The 18,209-nt window shown below is 43.1% G+C and overlaps 1 protein-coding gene and 1 pseudogene across 2 annotated transcripts in view; one reads left to right on the top strand and one right to left on the bottom strand.

Annotated features, from left to right (window-relative positions):
• Positions 1–1,088: 1,088 nt before the first annotated feature.
• On the bottom strand, positions 1,089–5,864 carry LOC115146759 (proton-coupled zinc antiporter SLC30A1-like; annotated as a pseudogene).
• Positions 5,865–7,871: 2,007 nt separating this feature from the next.
• Positions 7,872–18,209, top strand: part of rps6ka5 (ribosomal protein S6 kinase, polypeptide 5) — a 40,606-nt gene continuing 30,268 nt past the window's right edge. For both annotated transcript variants that reach the window (XM_065004078.1, XM_065004077.1), the window contains exons 1-5: positions 7,872–8,105; positions 16,386–16,457; positions 16,628–16,846; positions 17,169–17,284; positions 17,647–17,748. In XM_065004078.1, coding sequence (XP_064860150.1) covers positions 8,036–8,105; positions 16,386–16,457; positions 16,628–16,846; positions 17,169–17,284; positions 17,647–17,748 — 579 coding nt within the window. In that variant the 5' untranslated portion in view covers positions 7,872–8,035. The remainder of the gene's footprint in view (positions 8,106–16,385; positions 16,458–16,627; positions 16,847–17,168; positions 17,285–17,646; positions 17,749–18,209) is intronic.

The following is an 18,209-nucleotide window of genomic DNA, read 5'->3' as shown; positions in this document are numbered from 1 at the left end:
GTAAATGACATCGCCGAAATCAAGGATCGGTAGGATGGTCAGTTTTACAAGAGTATGTTTGGAAGCATGAGTGAAGAATGCTTTGCTGCGAAATAGGAAGCCGATTCTAGATGAAAATTTGGATTGGAGATGCTTAATGTGAGTCTGGAAGGAGAGTTTACAGTCTAACCAGACACCTAGGCATTTGTAATTGTCCACATATTCTAAGTCAGAACAGTCCAGAGTAGTGATGCTGGACGGGTGGGCAGGTGCATGCAGCAATCGGTTGAAGAGCATGCATTTAGTTTTACTTGCATTTAAGAGCAGTTGGGGGCCACGGAAGGAGAGTTGTATGGCATTGAAGCTCATCTTGAGGTTTGGTCACACAGTGTCCAAAGAAGTGCCAGAAGTATACAGAATGGTGTCGTCTGCGTAGAGGTGGATCAGAGAATCACCAGCAGCAAGAGCGACATCGTTGATGTATATAGAGAAAAGAGTCGGCCCGAGAATTTAACCCTGTGGCACCCCCATAGAGACTACTAGAGGTCCGGACAACAGGCCCTCCGATTTGACACACTGAACTCTGTCTGAGAAGTAGTTGGTGAACCAGGCGAGGCAGTCATTTGAGAAACCAGGGCTGTTGAGTCTGCCGATAAGAATGTGGTGATTGACAGAGTCGAAAGCCTTGGCCAGGTCGATGAATACGGCTGCACAGTATTGTTGTAAATACAGTGACCTAATTACTGGCACGATTACAAGAGTTGCATACTCAAGTTGTCTGCAAAGCCTATAGACACAATTGTGACTGACTATTCAATGACAAAGGCAACTAAAGAGCTCATAAAGCCATGGCAGAGGCTGTAATAGTACTTGTTTTCTCAGCCTACACCAACTCCTTCACATAGACACAGTAGGCAGAATATCCAGACACTAGGAATGTAATTGGACGAGTATCACTTTCGACGCCTCCTGCTGTGGCATCCAGTGTGCTATAAAGTTCAATTAAACCTCTCGACAAGTTTCAAGTTCCCAATGTATAGATACATTCATTATTACAATGAGGGTTCTGCCTCTGTATAATAAGGCAGGCTTGGGGCTCTGCGTGGCTGTTAGCTTGATGGTAGCTGTAAAGGGTGACTGTTGTATTGAGGATGACTGGTGTTGTGATACTGAGAGAAAACAACCTCTTCTCCAGCCGGGCCTCTTGGTGCTGTTCTGTCAAAGCTTCCACAGCACAGCTTCGGGCCACACTGCATCCGACAGGAGAGCTCACACATGTAAATACACTGAACAAAGAAATGAACACAACATGAAACAATTTCAAAGATTTTGACTGAGTTACAGTGCATATAAGGAAATCAGTCCATTTAAAGAAATTCATTAGGGCCCTAATTTATGGATTTCACATGACTGGAAATACAAACATGCATTTGTTGGTCACAGATACCTTTTAAAAAAAAGGCAGGGGCGTGGATCAGAAAACCAGTCAATATTTGGTGTGACCACCATTTTCCTCATGCAGTGTGAAACATCTCCTTCGCATAGAGTTGATCAGGCTGTTGATTGTGACCTGTGGAATGTTGTCCCACTCTTCTTCAATGGCTGTGCAAAGTTGCTGGATATTGGCGGGAACTGGAACAGGCTGTCGAACGCATTGATCCAGAGCATCCCAAACATGCTCAATGGATGACATGTCTGGTGAGTATGCAGTCCATGGATGAAGTGGGACATTTTCAGCTTCCGGGAATTGTGTGCAGATCCTTGAAACATGGGGGGGCTGTGCATTATTATAGTGAAACATGAAGTGATGGTGGTGGATGAATTGCATGACATTTGGCCTCAGGATCTCGTCACGATATCTCTGTGTATTCAAATTACCATCAATAAAATGCAATTGTGTTTGTTGTCCGTAGCTTATGCCTGCCCATACCATAACCCCACTGCCACCATGGGGCACTCTGCTCACAACGTTGACATCAGCAAACTGCTCGCCCACACAACACCATACATGCTGTCTGCCATCTGCCCAGTACAGTTAAAACCGGGATTCATCCGTGAAGAGCACAGTTCTCCAGCTTGCCAGTGGCCATCGAAGGTGAGCATTTGCCCACTGAAGTCAGTTATGATGCAGAACTGCAGTTCTGGTTAGCTGGTCATCTCATATGTATATACTGTACTCTATATCATCTACTGCATCTTGCCTATGCCGCTCGGCCATCGCTCATCCATATATTTATATGTACATATTCTTATTCATTCCTTTACACTTGTGTGTATATAAGGTAGTTGTTGTGAAATTGTTAGATGACTTAAATATTACTGCACGGTCGGAATTAGAAGCACAAGCATTTCGCTACACTCGCATTAAACATCTGCTAACCATGTGTATGTGACCAATAAAATTTGATTTGATTTTGGCTGGCACGGCTACACGTGGTCTGCGGTTGTGAGGCTGGTTGGACGTACTGCCAAATTCTCTTAAACAACGTTGGAGGCGACTTTTGGTAAAGCAATTAACATTCAATTATCTGGCAGCAGCTCTGGTAGACATTCATGCAGTCAGCATGCCAATTGCACGCTCTCAATTGCACATCTGTGACGGTGTGTTGTGTGACAAAACTGCACATTTTAGAGTGTCATTTTATTGTCCCTAACACAACCCGCACCTGTGGAATGATCATGCTGTTTAATCAGCTTCTTGACATGCCAGATCTGTCAGGTGGATGGAATATCTTGGCAATGGAATAATGCTCAATGTTCAAAATTTTGGCGAAATAAGATTTTTGTGTGTACAGAAACCTTCTGGCATCTTTTATTTCAGCTCATGAAACATGGGACCAACACTTTAAATGTTGCATTTATATTTTTGTTCAGTGTATCAGATACAAAGTTAACGGTAATAAACTTTGGTTGAAACCGTTGTGGCATGGATACCCTCTCCATGAAAGAGACCTTTGATTTGCTTGGCCACATCCATGTAGGAAGCATTTGATGTGTGCTGTGGGAATGATCCTGCTCTCTGCCAGCTGCTAGATGTGTAAGTCGTGGACAGCCAACACACCATCTAGGCTCCTGACCCTCCCCAGCAGCCGGTGCATGTTTATCTGTTTTGGAACAGTCTGCAGGAGGATGGGGGCTGACTCCTTCAGGTACAGAGCAATATGGCCAACATGATGACGCAGAGTATGGGGCCGAAGTAGAGCTGCCAGCAAGGCCCAGCGAGGTGCACTGTAGTCTGGTACTACTACCAAGCATGGTGACCAGCGTAGCGTTGACATGTTGTTGGTGGTTAATGTAGTCATGGCTGTTGTAGCCTGGGTTGACACAGGTCTCTCCAGCATGACAAGGCCTCCACATGTAGGGGAAGATGAGAGCGTTGACCACAATGATGACAGAGCCGAGGGCATAACCTAGGCTGTGGAGGAAAACAGCCTGCATGTTGAGCTGTGAATTGGAGTCATGATGGCTCTCATTCAACTCCTCCAGGGAGATTTCCTTCCTGTGGACCTCAAGGTTGTCCTTATTGGGGATTTCTGTATGGAAAATTTGACCTGATTTGTGCTTTCATTCTACTCCTTGTAATCTGTGCCATATATTTGGCATATGACATGGAGTACAAGTAGTGGAATGTTAGCACAAACAGGTAAACTAACTTCCAGACTAAACGTAAGAATCCTGAATGAATGAGTAAGAAAACAGGCCTTGTATAAATACCCTTCTATATTTTAAAATTCATATACAGTGCCTTCGGAAAGTATTCAGACCCCTTGACTTTTTCCACATTTTGTTACGTTACAGCCTTATTCTAAAATGGATTAAATAAATAAACAATCCTCAGCAATCTACACACAGTTTGCAAATGTATTAAAAAATGACCTTATTTTTCTTAAGTATTCAGACCCTTTGCTATAAGACTCGAAATTGAGCCCAGGTGCACCCTGTTTCCATTGATCATCCTTGAGATGTTTCTACAACTTGATTGGAGTCCACCTGTGGTAAATTCAATTGATTGGACATGATTTGGAAAGGCACACACCTGTCTATATAAGGTTGCACAGTTGACAGTGCATGTCAGAGCAAAAACCAAGCCATGGGGTCGAAGGAATTGTCCGTAGACCGTCGAGACATGATTGTGTCGAGCCACAGATCTGGGGAAGGGTACCAAAAATATTCTGCAGTATTGAAGGTCCCTGAGAACACAGTGGCCTCCCATCATTCTTAAATGGAAGAAGTTTGTAACCACCAAGACTCTTCCTAGAGCTGGCCGCCTGGCCAAACTGAGCAATGGGGGGAGAAGGGCCTTGGTAAGGGAGGTGACCAAGAACACAATGGTCACTCTGACAGAGCTCTAGAGTTCCTCTGTGGAGATGGTTGTCCTTCTGGAAGGTTCTCCCATCTCTGCAGCACTCGACCAATCAGGTCTTTACGGTAGAGTGGCCAGATGGAAGCCAGTCCTCAGTAAAAGGCACATGACAGCCCGCTTGGAGTTTTCCAAATGGCACCTAAAGACTCTCAGACCATGAGAATCAAGATTCTCTGGTCTGATGAAACCAAGATTGAACTCTTTGGTGGCCTGAATGTCAAGAGTCACGTCAGGAGGAAACCTGGCACCATCCCTACGGTGAAACATGGTGGTGGCAGCATCATGCTGTGGAGTTGTTTTCAACAGCAGGGACCGGAAGACTAGTCAAGATCAAAACAAAGTACAGAGAGCTCCTTGATGAAAACCTGATCCAGAGCTCTCAGGACCTCAGACTGGGGCGAAGGTTCACCTTCCGACAGGACAACGACCCTAAGCACACAGCCAAGACAATGCAGGAGTGGCTTCGGGACAAGTCTCTGAATGGAATGTCCTTGAGAGAGCCAGAGCCTGGATTTAAAACTGATTGAACATCTCTGGAGAGAGCTGAAATAGCTGTGCAGTAACTCTCCCCATCCAACCTGACAGAACTTGAGAGGATCTACAGAGAAGAATGGGAGAAACTCCCCAAACTTTAGAAAGCCTCGTTATTGTGTTACTATTTCTTACTTTAGTTTATTCCATTTTTTATGTACTTTTTTAGGAAATATTTTCTTACTTTCAAAAAATGCACTCATGGAATTAACAAACTTCACAAATACGAGAGAGTATTAGGGAGAAAATCTGTTGAAGATGAGACCAGTAGACCTATGCTGTTTGATTGCATTCTGAAGACAAGGAATCTCAGCAGGTCCTGGAGGAGATCATGGTCTGTCTGTTGAATTTACCTCTCTTAATAATTACAGGCTATGATCATTAACACAAAGTTTAGTTTAAGGAAGTGAATTTACCACTGTTTAAGCAGTTTGAAATATAGCTGACAACAAAGAACAAAATCCTGCAAATATATATATATTTTTATGAACATATGGTAATAGTTAGAGGGGAAATGGGGGTAGGCCTTCGGAAACTACTCAGACCCCTCGACTTTTCCCATATTTTGTTACATTGCAGCCTTATTCTAAAATTAATTAAATCGTTTTTTCCCCCTCAACAAAATACCCCATAATGACAAAGCAAAAACAGGTTTGCTAACTGAAATATAACCTTTACATAAGTATTCACACCCTTTACTCAGTACTTTGTTGCAGCACCTTTGACACCTTAAGTCTTCTTGGGTATGACGCTACAAGCTTGGCACACCTGCATTTGGGAAGGAGGTAGTCAATATGCGGGGGTAGAGGTTATTTGAGGTAGTATGTACTACATGTAGATAGGGGTAAAGTGACTATGCATGGATAATAAAAAGGGAGTAGCAGCAGCGTAAGAAAGACTGGGCTTTTGAAGAGTGCCTGTGTTGAAACACGACAACCTCACCAATACCCACAGCACAGACACCCTTCAACACCGTGTCCCCACCTTCCATGCTCTCCCTCTATCCCTCTGTGGACATCGATGCACATATACTGTATGTCACACACCACATAGCTATATTTTTATGTACATTTTTCAGGGAACTTGATCATTTGTGTGTGGAAGTGGGACTCTGTATCTATGTATCTGGTGTTGGAGAGTAATCTGTCTGTCCCCAGGTTTCACTCCTCTAATCCTGGCTGCTACATCGGGTTTTTCTTTATTTTTACTATTTTCTACATTGTAGAATAACAGTGAAATAACACATATGGAATCATGTTGTAACCAAAAAAGTGTTAAAAGTAGCCACCCTTTGCCTTGATGACCACTTTGCACACTCTTGACATTCTCTCAACCAGCTTCACCTGGAATGCTTTTCCAACAGTCTTGAAGGAGTTCCCACATATGCTGAACACTTGTTGGCTTCTTTTCCTTCAATCTGCGGTCCAACTCATCCCAAACCATCTCAATTGTGTTGAGGTTGGGTGATTGTGGAGGCCAGGTCATCTGATGCAGCACTCCATCACTCTCCTTCTTGGTCAAATAGCCCTTAGACATCCTGGAGGTGTGTTGGGTCATCCTGTTGAAAAACAAATGATAGTCCATGACCAATTGAGTGACTCTTATTTTGAAATCTGAAATCGCGGGACTTTTATTTTAGTATGGCAAATCGAGGGACTATTGTTTTGAAATTGGAAATGGCATCACTTTTATTTTGGCATGACAAATTGGGGGACTCTTATTTTAAAGTGTGTTGGATCCAGCTCATAGTTATATCCTCCTGGATGCTGGGTGTAACTGAGCTGGATGCTGTATGTACTGTAACTCTGAGCCCGATGCTGGCTGTAACTCTGAGCCATCTACTGGACAGTTGGTAGAGCCGGGTGCTAGCAATGCCAGGGTTGTGGGTTCGATTCCCATGGGGAACCAGCATGAGGGGTGGCAGGTAGCCTAGTGGTTGGAGCGTTGAGCCAGTAACCGAAAGGTTGCTGGATCGAATCCCTGAGCCGACAAGGTAAAAATCTGTTGTTGTGCCCTTGAACAAGGCAGTTAACCTACTGTTCTCTGGTAGGCAGTCATTGTAAATTAGAATTTGTTCTTAACTGACTTGCCTAGTTAAAAATGAAAAAGTATGCACTCACTAAGTCTGCCAAAATGTAAATGGTTGTAACTCTGAGCTGGATGCTATACTGGATCTACAGTAGCATTCCATCAGTGTTACAACTCCTAACCTAGTGTAAATGGGCCAAGTTGTATCAGATTGTCATTTTTGATGAACATTTATTGACATTTATTTTCATTTCATCACCACAAGGTGGTGGCAAAAGGCAACCCTTTTCACAGTATGGAAACAGTGACAGTTTATATTCAGAGAGTTTGAGCTGAGTGTTTTGCATAGGCCTAATAAAAAAAAATATCATAGCCTAATCTTGATGCTGATTAATCATTCCATGAGTCTTAGGCCTGACATATGTGGCATAAGGGAGTGGCATATCAAGTTAAGGTTCTGGTTTCATGGCAGACATTTCCTTTCTACAGATATACTGGAAATGTTTGTGTTCAGTGGTATAGTGGTACAAAAGATTAGTAGGTAAACCCTGAATATCCGTCCATTGTGAGAGAAAAAATCACGCTTCCTATACTTATAGTGCATTTTTCTGCAAAAGGTGGGTAAACTTTTGGGCCAAAAAATGTACTCTCCACTACACCATTGTATGTGATGCTGTTGCTGTTCTCTGTTCCTCTATATTTCATTAAGAAAAAATCTAAATGCTCAATCATTTTGTTAGATCAGCTGGCAGACCCTCAACCCTGGTCTTGTAAGAAGGAGGACCTTTCAGCTGTCAGTATCTGACCAATAAGAGGGTAGGAAGGATGGCCTCTCTGTCATGGATAGCAAAATGGACCAATCAGATGTTAAAACTCCACATAGCAACCCCAATCACAGCTACAGGAGGACTTGGTCGTGAAGGTAGTAGTGGTTACCCGCCCCCCCACGCTATCTTGTAGACACATTTTTGTCTTGCTTGGCAAGCTAACCAGACCTTTCCCTCAATGCTCAACACCACATTTACAATCAGATATAGCTAGCTGACGTTACATGTGATTCTGTAATTTCAAACTATCTTAGCTATGTTGATGGTTTGCTAATCAAGTGTATATTTAGGGCACATTTGGAATACAATGCCATCTTCGATGGAAGGATCTTCTAGAGAAGGTGACCTGTTTACTGTGAAACATGAGCTGAAAAATGGTAAGTTGGCTAGCTAGCTAACAGTGATTAGCTAACGAATCGGTTAGCTAACTTAGTCTGCAAGTGCATCCGGTCAAGTCCAAAAAAGGCAGGGAAAAGTGCTTGCTAATCTAGCTAGCCAAGCTAACTTGACCGTCGTCACGCAGGGTGGGTATAATTTGTGGAACGTTCCAACAACTTCGTAAATGACAAGGTTGGTAACAAACAACGCATACAAAGTTGTATAGCGGCAGAATAAGATACAGGGTAGGGAGTGGGCTATTTCATTGTTTTTCACTCATCACGTTTATTTCGATAAATGTCTGTCCTCACTCTGGTAGCCTATGGACAAACATTAAGAATAAGCTACGTGGTGAGTTGATGCCTATTCGGCAGCTAGTTAGCTAGGTGAATTGATCATCTTGTAACGTTACTTTACGACGTTTTTGTTACAGATTCCTGTTGGAACGTGACACAAATTATACCCACCATCGTCATGCATGCTTTTTGGCGGCTATTTAAAATGGCTCAGGTTTTTTAACGGTGATATTCGCTGTCATTCAAACAAATAAGTTGAACATCAAACACTCTTAACGTTAGCGAGGTTTTGAAGTATAACACCGAAGAGCGCTTGACAGGATGGCTAATGGCTAGCTGTTTGTGTCAGACGTTTTAAAAGCCTGTTTTCTCATTTGTGGTGGCTTGTAGTATAAGTTAGAAGTATAAGTTAAAGCAGTAGGTAATATTCCCATCCGCATCGTGTGTGTTAAATTGCATTGTTGGTGTTAAATCATTGTGGTTATTTTGTGCTGCAGTCAGACATTAGCTATGCCATGGCTTTCAGGCTCAAGAACCTTGAGTGATAGCTGTCAGCGTCAAGTTTCAGTTGAACACTGCACTCACTGTCTGTATTTCAAGTTTGTATTTTCCCACCCCATCAATCATTTTTGGAGGATGTTGCAATGTAGCCCAATCATTCATTGCAAGTGCAATTTCCTCTTTTTTTTCTGTACTAAGAATTTGCGATCTTTATTTACTTCAAATGTTGACCAATTATGTTGACCTTCCCATTTTTCCTCTAGAAGGGAGGGTGGGCCCCATAGAGTACCACAGTATTAGTCATAATACCCATAAAACCTAGCAATTAAACAGGAAATGGTTCCAATCGTTTACCACCTAATTCATTCAAAGATTTGTATAACTAACTCAAGATAGACCAGAGTCTGTTTCCAATGGGAGCAAATTAATCATTGTGGGTAGAACAAGCAAATAGATGGGCAGAGCCAAGCACGAGCTAGCGAGATCCTATTGGCACATTCTAGCATGTACAGTGCATTTGGATAGTATTCACACTCTTTTTTTTTTTCAACATTTTATTACGTTACTGCCTTATTCTAAAATCAATTAAATTCATGTTTTTTTTTTCATCAATCTACGCACAATACCCCACAATGATGAAGCGGAAACAGGTTTTCAGAAATCTTGAATGCCAGGAGTCACGTCTGGAGGAAACCTGGCACCATCCCTACGGCGAAGCGTGGTGGCAGCATTATGCTGTGGGGATGTTTTTCAGTGGCATGGCAGGGACTGGGAGACCAGTCACCGGTTGAGGGAAAGATGAACAGAGCAAAGTACAGAGAGATCCTTGATGTAAACCTGCTCAGGACCTCGGACTGGGGCGATGGTTCACCTTCCAACAGGACAATGACCCTAAGCACACAGCCAAGACAACGCAGGAGTGGCTTCGGGACAAGTCTCTGAATGTCCTTCAGTGGCCCAGCCAGAGCCTGGACTTGAACCCGATTGAACATCTCTGGATGACCTGAATTTAGCTGTGCACAGAATCTGCAGAGAATAATGGGAGAAACTCCCCAAATACAGGTGTGCCAACCTTGTAGGGTCATACCCCCCAAAAAACACTGAGGCTGTAATCGCTGCCAATGGTGTTTCAACAAAGTACAGGGTCTGAATACTTATGTAAATGTAGTATTTAAGTTTTTGATTTGTTATAAATTTGCAAACATTTCTAAAAAACCTTTTAGAAATGTGGTTTATGTGTAGATTGAGTGGGAAAAAAGCTATTTAATTCATTTTAGATTAAGGCTGTAACATAACAAAAGGTGGAGAAAGTCAAGGGGTCTGAATACCTTCCGAATGCACTGTATCTGAGCAGTTCCTTAGCATAGTAGCAGCCCATACTGTATGAGAGTGAAGACATGGGCTTCTTTAGCCTCCCTCTCACGTGTATCTTTTCTGTCTCTGTTTCTCTGTCCCTGTCTCTCTCAAATCAAAACAAATCAATCCCTCACTCCTCACTCCATCTCCCCCTCTGCCCATCCACACTGCACAAGACAAAAAATTATGGCTACGAATGTATCTGTATATAAAGTGAAGTGATATATTCCACGCTGTGCCTTAATACACTGCTCAAAAAAATAAAGGGAACACTTAAACAACACAATGTAACTCCAAGTCAATCACACTTCTGTGAAATCAAACTGTCCACTTAGGAAGCAACACTGATTGACAATACATTTCACATGCTGTTGTGCAAATGGAATAGACAACAGGTGGAAATTATAGGCAATTAACAAGACACCCCCAATAAAGGAGTGGTTCTGCAGGTGGGGACCACAGACCACTTCTCAGTTCCTATGCTTCCTGGCTGATGTTTTGGTCACTTTTGAATGCTGGTGGTGCTTTCACTCTAGTGGTAGCATGAGACAGAGTCTACAACCCACACAAGTGGTTCAGGTAGTGCAGCTCATCCAGGATGGCACATCAATGCGAGCTGTGGCAAGAAGGTTTGCTGTGTCTGTCAGCGTAGTTTCCAGAGCATGGAGGTGCTACCAGGAGACAGGCCACTACATCAGGAGACGTGGAGGAGGCCGTAGGAGGGCAACAACCCAGCAGCAGGACCGCTACCTCCGCCTTTGTGCAATGAGGAGCAGGAGGAGCACTGCCAGAGCCCTGCAAAATGACCTCCAGCAGGCCACAAATGTGCATGTATCTGCTCAAACGGTCAGAAACAGACTCCATGAGGGTGGTATGAGGGCCCGACGTCCATAGGTGGGGGTTGTGCTTACAGCCCAACACCGTGCAGGACGTTTGGCAGCCTGACTGCCATTAGGTACCGAGATGAGATCCTCAGACCCCTTGTGAGACCATATGCTGGTGCGGTTGGCCCTGGGTTCCTCCTAATGCAAGACAATGCTAGACCTCATGTGGCTGGAGTGTCAGCAGTTCCTGCAAGAGGAAGGCATTGATGCTATGGACTGGCCCGCCCGTTCCCCAGACCTGAATCCAATTGAGCACATCTGGGACATCATGTCTCACTCCATCCACCAATGCCATGTTGCACCACAGACTGTCCAGGAGTTGGCGGATGCTTTAGTCCAGGTCTGGGAGGAGATCCCTCAGGGGACCATCCGCCACCTCATCAGGAGCATGCCCAGGCTTTGTAGGGAGGTCATACAGGCACGGGGAGGCCACACACACTACTGAGCCTCATTTTGACTTGTTTTAAGGACATTGCATCAAAGTTGGATCAGCCTGTAGTGTGGTTTTCCACTTTCATTTTGAGTGTGACTCCAAATCCAGACCTCCATGGGTTGATACTTTTGATTTCCATTGATCATTTTTGTGATTTTTGTTGTCAGCACATTCAACTATGTAAAGAGAAAAGTACTTAATAAGAATATTTCATTCATTCAGGTATAGGATGTGTTATTTTAGTGTTCCCTTTATTTTTTTGAGCAGTGTATAATATGCCCGCCCCTGTTCTTGATTAGAAGACAGTTTGGTTGATTCTGATGCCATAGCCAGCTGTAAAACACAGAATCAAGTTGTCATGCAGGAAGCCAGGCAGTGGTGTAAAGTACTTAAATAAAAATGATTTAAAGTACTACTTAAGTGTTTTTTGGGGGGTTATCTGTACTAGATTTACTATTTATATTTTTGACAACTTTTACTTCACTAGATTCCTAAAGAAAATACATTTTCGCTGACACCCAAAAGTACTCGTTACATTTTGAATGCTGAGCAGGACAGGAAAATTGTCTAATTCACACACCTATCAAGAGAACATCCCTGGTCATCCCTACGGCCTCTGATCTGGCAGACTCACTAAACGGTTGGAGCGTGCCACTGGCTATCCGTAAATATAAGAAACAAGAACATGGTGCCGTCTGGTTTGCTTAGTATAAGGAATTTGAAGTCATTTATATTATAGTATATTTTAGCGATTGCAATTACTTTTGATTACTTTTTTAAACAAAATAATTTTAGCCTTTTACTCTGACTTTTACTTAAGTAATTTTCTATTAAATTAAGGTATCATTACTTTTACTTAAGTATGACAATTGGGTACTTTTTCCACCACTGAGGCCAGGAATAATAAATAAAGTGGGTCTTTAAAAACAGGGGTCATGAAGAGAGAAATAAATTGGAGGGCTGAAAATAGTCTGGTTTTTCGCTCAAGGCTCTGTCTGTTCTGCTTTAGATAGCCTGCACTACAGCAGTCCCTCCTCTTTATTATCCTATTTTGTTACAATGTGCCCTGTCCTTGTATGTTGTTTTTAAACATTAGGTTTTAATGGGTGAAGTTGCATAACGTTTGCTCTCTTCTCACTCGGGGCATTTCCATGTAAAAAAAAAAGCCCCATGAGCACTGTTGTTATTCGGAGCACATCAAATTTGGTATAAAATGAAGGCGAAAAGTCTATATTCTTGTAAACTTAAGGCATATATGCGTGATTCCACGCCAGTGAGAACAGAAAATATTTTTTGCTGTCTGATTTTTCAGTCAATTCTCTCACAGAAATATAACTGTGAGGATGGACATGCATCTTTACATTTATATCACAAACCGTATATATTTTTATTGTTATAAAAGTGGCCATTTTAGACCCTTTGTAGACCTATACACGTCGCCTCTAAGACCTTCCACATCTCTGATTCAGAGGGGTTGGGTTAAATGCGGAAGACATGTTGAATGCATTCAGTTGTGCAACTGACTAGGTGTCCCCCTTTCCCTTATGATCCATGAACCGTTCATGTTATTACAGGCCTACTCCTTATAGTGTGCTCTAACTTAGAGTATGTTTAGGTTCTGAAATTCACGTTTATTCAACATTATGAATATCTCAACTATCCTTTTTGATTTAGTTCAAAAAGACATATGTTAGACATATGTTTTTGAAACAATATACTCTTTAAACGTCAGATTTCCAGAGTGGACTCTCTGGTACTTTTAATAATATGACCAACCCATTTTATACATAAACATTGACGGGTCAACTCATTATTAACCAATCACATTTCTCCTTTTAGGATTGCATATTCATCAAATCACCAGCAGAGGGAGTTCCCTTTGAATCCCCATTTACCATTCACTGTGCTGGTGGTCACAACATTTATCAGAACTTCAGAATTACTGGAGTCCACTGGAAATGTTATGTACTTGTAGATTATATTGTTCCAAACATTGTCTGAAACTGAACAAAATCAAAAAAGGGTAGTTTTGAGATTTCATTAAAAAAAAAAATAATAATAATAATAAATTAATGTGAAAATGATATGGACAGTACCAGTCAAGTTTGGACACACCTACTCATTCAAGGGTTTTTCTTTATTTTCACTACTTTCCTACATTGTAGATTAATAGTGAAGACGTCAACTATGAAATAACATACATGGAATCCTGTAGTAACCAAGAAAGTGTTAAGCAAATCAAAATATATTTTTGAGATTCTTCAATGTAGAATACTTTTTAGGTTACAATATGATTCCATATGTGTTATTTCATCGATTTTGATGTCTTCACTATTATTCTACAATGTAGAAAATAGTACAAATAAAGAAAAACCTGGAATGAGGTAGGTGTGTCCAAACCTATGACTGGAGCTGTATGTCGAGTCACAATTCTCTCTCTCTCGGAGATCTACGGGACAGTTCCTTTGACTTCATGTTATAGTTTCTGCTCTGACATGCACTGTCAACTGTGTTGCCATTCTATAGACCGATGGCTTTCTTTCTAAGTCATGTCCAAACAATTGAATTGGCCACAGTCTAGGTGGACTCCAGTCAAGTTGTAGTGACATCTCAAGGATATCCGATCGAAGGAATTTGGATTCACCTGAGCTCAGTTTGTAGTGTCATGGCAAAGGGGTGCGAATATTTGTGAATTAAATGTTTCTGTATTTCATTTTCAATACATTTGCAAACATTTCTAAACACGTTTTCACTTTTTTCCTGATAGGGTATTGTGTGTAGATGGGTGAGAAAACAAATCAATTGAATCCATTTTGTTTTCAGGGTGTAACACAACAAAATGTGGGATAAGTAAAGGGTTATGAATACATTCTGAACCGCACCGTAGCGAGCTAGTGCTGTTAGTTCGTTGTTCTCACATCACTTGTCATGCGTGCTGCCGCAGCTCTCCTTTCACTCACTCGCTCACTCAGCTGCCTGAAGCGGTCTCAGAACACACAGACCCCTCAGGCCCTCTACCTCCCTCCCTCCCTACCACTCACTCGGCAACAGCCTGCCTCACTGCCTGGTGGTCAGCAGCAGCAGGTAACAATGCGTTGGTGGTTCAGTGTTGGTCTCCCGCGTAGCATGCGAGAATTGTCAGGTTTGATTACAGGCCAATGTGTACATCCTTTGCCGTCAGGTAGCCTCGATTTTAGAGCTTTGGGCCAGTAACCGAAAGGTCGCTGGTTCGAATAATGATGCCAACGAGGTAACAAAATCTGCCGCTGTGCCCTTAAGCAAGGCACTTAACCATAATCGCTCTATGGGTACTGTACAGTGGTGGCCCTGCAGGTATCTCAGGGGCCGTTGGGATATGAAACAAAACACATTTCCATTACACACTTGTGTGTAACAGGACAAATATAAGCACCCCCCAAAATTATTATAATTTTTTTTAAAGATATAGGTTTTGGCCGGAAAACCGCAGACATAGCAACCCTGGGGGCTGTGCGCACTGAAACTTGAAGTGCCGAATTATTTGTTTTTAGAAGCCCACAGCACAGGCATAAAAGTCGGTCGAAGTTACCCGAAAGTGTTTCTAAATCCCTGATGGGGAAAAATGAATGGTGGAGAACGATTGGAACCATTTCCCTGTTTGACCGCTAGGTTTCATGGGTATTAATGACACCTCCCCTGTGGTGCACTATGCAGTTTTACTTCCTGCATCATCTCCCTGAGTCCACCTTTTTAATGTCAATCCTTGGTATGATCGGACCTCTGAGGTGGCCACTTTGATGTGGACTAAACTGTCCCAGTTCATCATAATATGACGAAAAGTTGGCATAAGTGACTAGATGGTATTTACCAGATCCTGTATATGATGAGCCTCCAGGCCTACTTACGAAGCAGCTCGATAGCCTTTGGCTTTGAGGCGGGGGTCTGGCTGGAAAGAATACCCAATCCACTCAAAATCTATTAATAAACAGTGAAATGGGACTGGGCCGTAACTGGATGCCCGGCTGGGCTGTCAGTCATTAGGTGTTATGCAGTCAGAACCTCTTTATCTCCATGTTGTCAGTGGCAGACAGCCTGACATGCATTGCTCTGGGGCTTCCAGCCAGCCAGTCAATCAGTGAGTGTCTACCAGAGGTGGTGACTGAGAAAGTGCGACGATGGAATTGATATACACATTGTGAAATAGTGAACTCTCTTTTTGTGTTGCACTTACGCAGTGAGTGAGCGAGCGAGCAAAGACTCTCTGTGTCTCTCTGTCTTGCCTGTAAGACAGCAGGAATGTGTTTGCTACAATAGACACGCACGTCTTAAAATGAGCATGCCCGTTCTGCTCTGCGTGCTTAGAGACATGTACACAGATGTGCGTGCACGCCAGCATAACACGCGCGAGTGTTCCCCATGCTACCCGACATCGAACATCGTTTACGAGGCTACTAGCACACCCTCAAACTCACAGATTACCTTCACTCTTGCTTGCGTACCTGCTATGCTCTCTTCTCCTTCTCACGCATGCCATGCATGCACACATGTCAGCCGAGGCTTAGCCTAGATACTCTACCCTTAACAGCTGCTCACTCTGCTTTCAGAGTTGTGTTCACTCCAGTGACACGTTAGGCTACCGCGATTTGGATAACAACATTGAATAATGCAGAAGTCATCAGTTTCGCCATTGAGATATTTTTAATAATGTCTCTTTTTTTTTTTTTTTTTCTCGATCCAGGCCAATGTTCTAGGCCTGGTGTGTATTGTTAAGCATTCATGATACTTTCTTGTTTGTAAGCTAAGGATCTTACCATCTTTGTCTTTCCACAGCCAACCTGACCGGCCACATAGAGAGGGTGGGCATCGAGAACTTTGAGCTGCTAAAGGTGCTGGGAACTGGAGGTGAGTGACAGGTCTAAAAGCCAATCCAGTGCTGGAAATGTCACGGTTTTTGAGAAGGTGCATTCATTTTATCTCGCACCATCCGGTGCTCCAGGTGAGCTACAGATGCGCTGAATGCTTTTGGCTGCGGAGTTAAAAAACAAAACATGTTTTTCTTTCTTCTCTCTCAGCCTATGGCAAGGTGTTCCTGGTGCGCAAAGTGAGCGGTCACAATGCAGGGCAACTATACGCCATGAAGGTGTTGAAGAAGGCCACAATAATACAGAAGGCCAAGACAGCAGAGCACACACGCACAGAGAGACAGGTTCTGGAACACATCAGGCAGTCACCGTTCCTCGTTACCCTCCACTACGCCTTCCAGACGGACACCAAGCTGCACCTCATTCTAGGTCTGGGTCGCTTTCTCTGTCTCTCTCTCTGCCCCTTTCCTCTCTTCTCGTTCTATCCCTCTCGTTCTGCCTTTTACACAAAGTTGTTTTTTTACAAGGAAGACATGAGTATGAAGTATGAAAATCGAGTAGCAGAATGCAAGATTGTTGCGAAAGAAATTCAGCGTTTTCTGTGAGACTTTTCACCTGTCTTACGGTGAACTGAACTGACCCGTTGAATTCTGGAACTATACCGGCAATGTTGAAATATAATGTCACGGAGTTAAGACGAATTGGCTCGTTCATACCTGTTTCATTGTTGTTGTTATTGTTATTATGACAGATTATGTGAACGGTGGGGAGCTCTTCACACACCTGGTGCAGAGGGTTCGGTTCAAGGAGCAGGAGGTAGCTTTGTACAGTGGAGAGATGGTGCTGGCACTGGAGCACCTACACCAGGTGAGTGTGGGTACCTCTAGACCTACACTTCATTGTTTTGTCATTCCTGAACTTCATTAAGGTACAATAGCTTTGGAGCTGTAGCCTAAATGCAGCTACAAACGGTGCCGTTTCCTCAATCATTCATCACACGTGTGTTATCACAACTGTCATACATTCAGGTCCGGTTTCCCGGACACAGATTAAGCGTAGTCCTGGACTTAAAAAGCTATTTCACTGGAGATTCTCCATGCTTTTTAGTCCAGGACTACGCCTAATCTGTGTCTGGGGGAACCGCCCCCGAAATACTTTCTGGATGAATTGCTGGCTGCTGATTCTACATTGTCATAGTCGAGCCTTGTAATGGCCTGACTGTTTTCTAGCTGGGGATAGTCTACAGAGACCTGAAGCTGGAGAACATCCTCATGGACTCCAGCGGGCACATAGTGCTCACAGACTTTGGCCTGAGCAAAGAGTTTGATGAGGTATGTATTACAGATGTTTGGAGCAACGGGGCCTACCCCAAACATCCATGTGAACATTAAGACACAGAGGAGAGTTGTGCTTTTTAAAACTGGTTAGACTGCTTACAGTATTAGGGTGCATTCACACTCGCAGAGTCAATGGATGAGTAGGGCCGGGCAATGTACTGTATTTGACTATACCGGTATTGTTGCGCGGACCGGTTTGGGAATTGCCAGGGATCTCGCAATACGTTATTATCTCGGTACTTAGGCGCCGATACGATGCGTATTGCGATTCCATACTGTGATTTTCTTGCGATTCGATGTTCTAAACCTATTGCTTACCCACATCTCTGTTGCAGAGGGACAAGAGGGAGCCATGACTAAACGAGTTCTGATCAGTCATGGAAAGAGAAGGGCTATGGGCGGAGTTAGAAAGTTGGCTGTCCGAAGTATTAGAATGTAAATGTACTTTTAATCCG

Source organism: Oncorhynchus nerka, linkage group LG18 (genome assembly GCF_034236695.1).
Source record: "Oncorhynchus nerka isolate Pitt River linkage group LG18, Oner_Uvic_2.0, whole genome shotgun sequence".
NCBI classification, from domain to species: domain Eukaryota; kingdom Metazoa; phylum Chordata; class Actinopteri; order Salmoniformes; family Salmonidae; genus Oncorhynchus; species Oncorhynchus nerka.
This window is presented reverse-complemented; position numbering and strand designations above follow the sequence as displayed.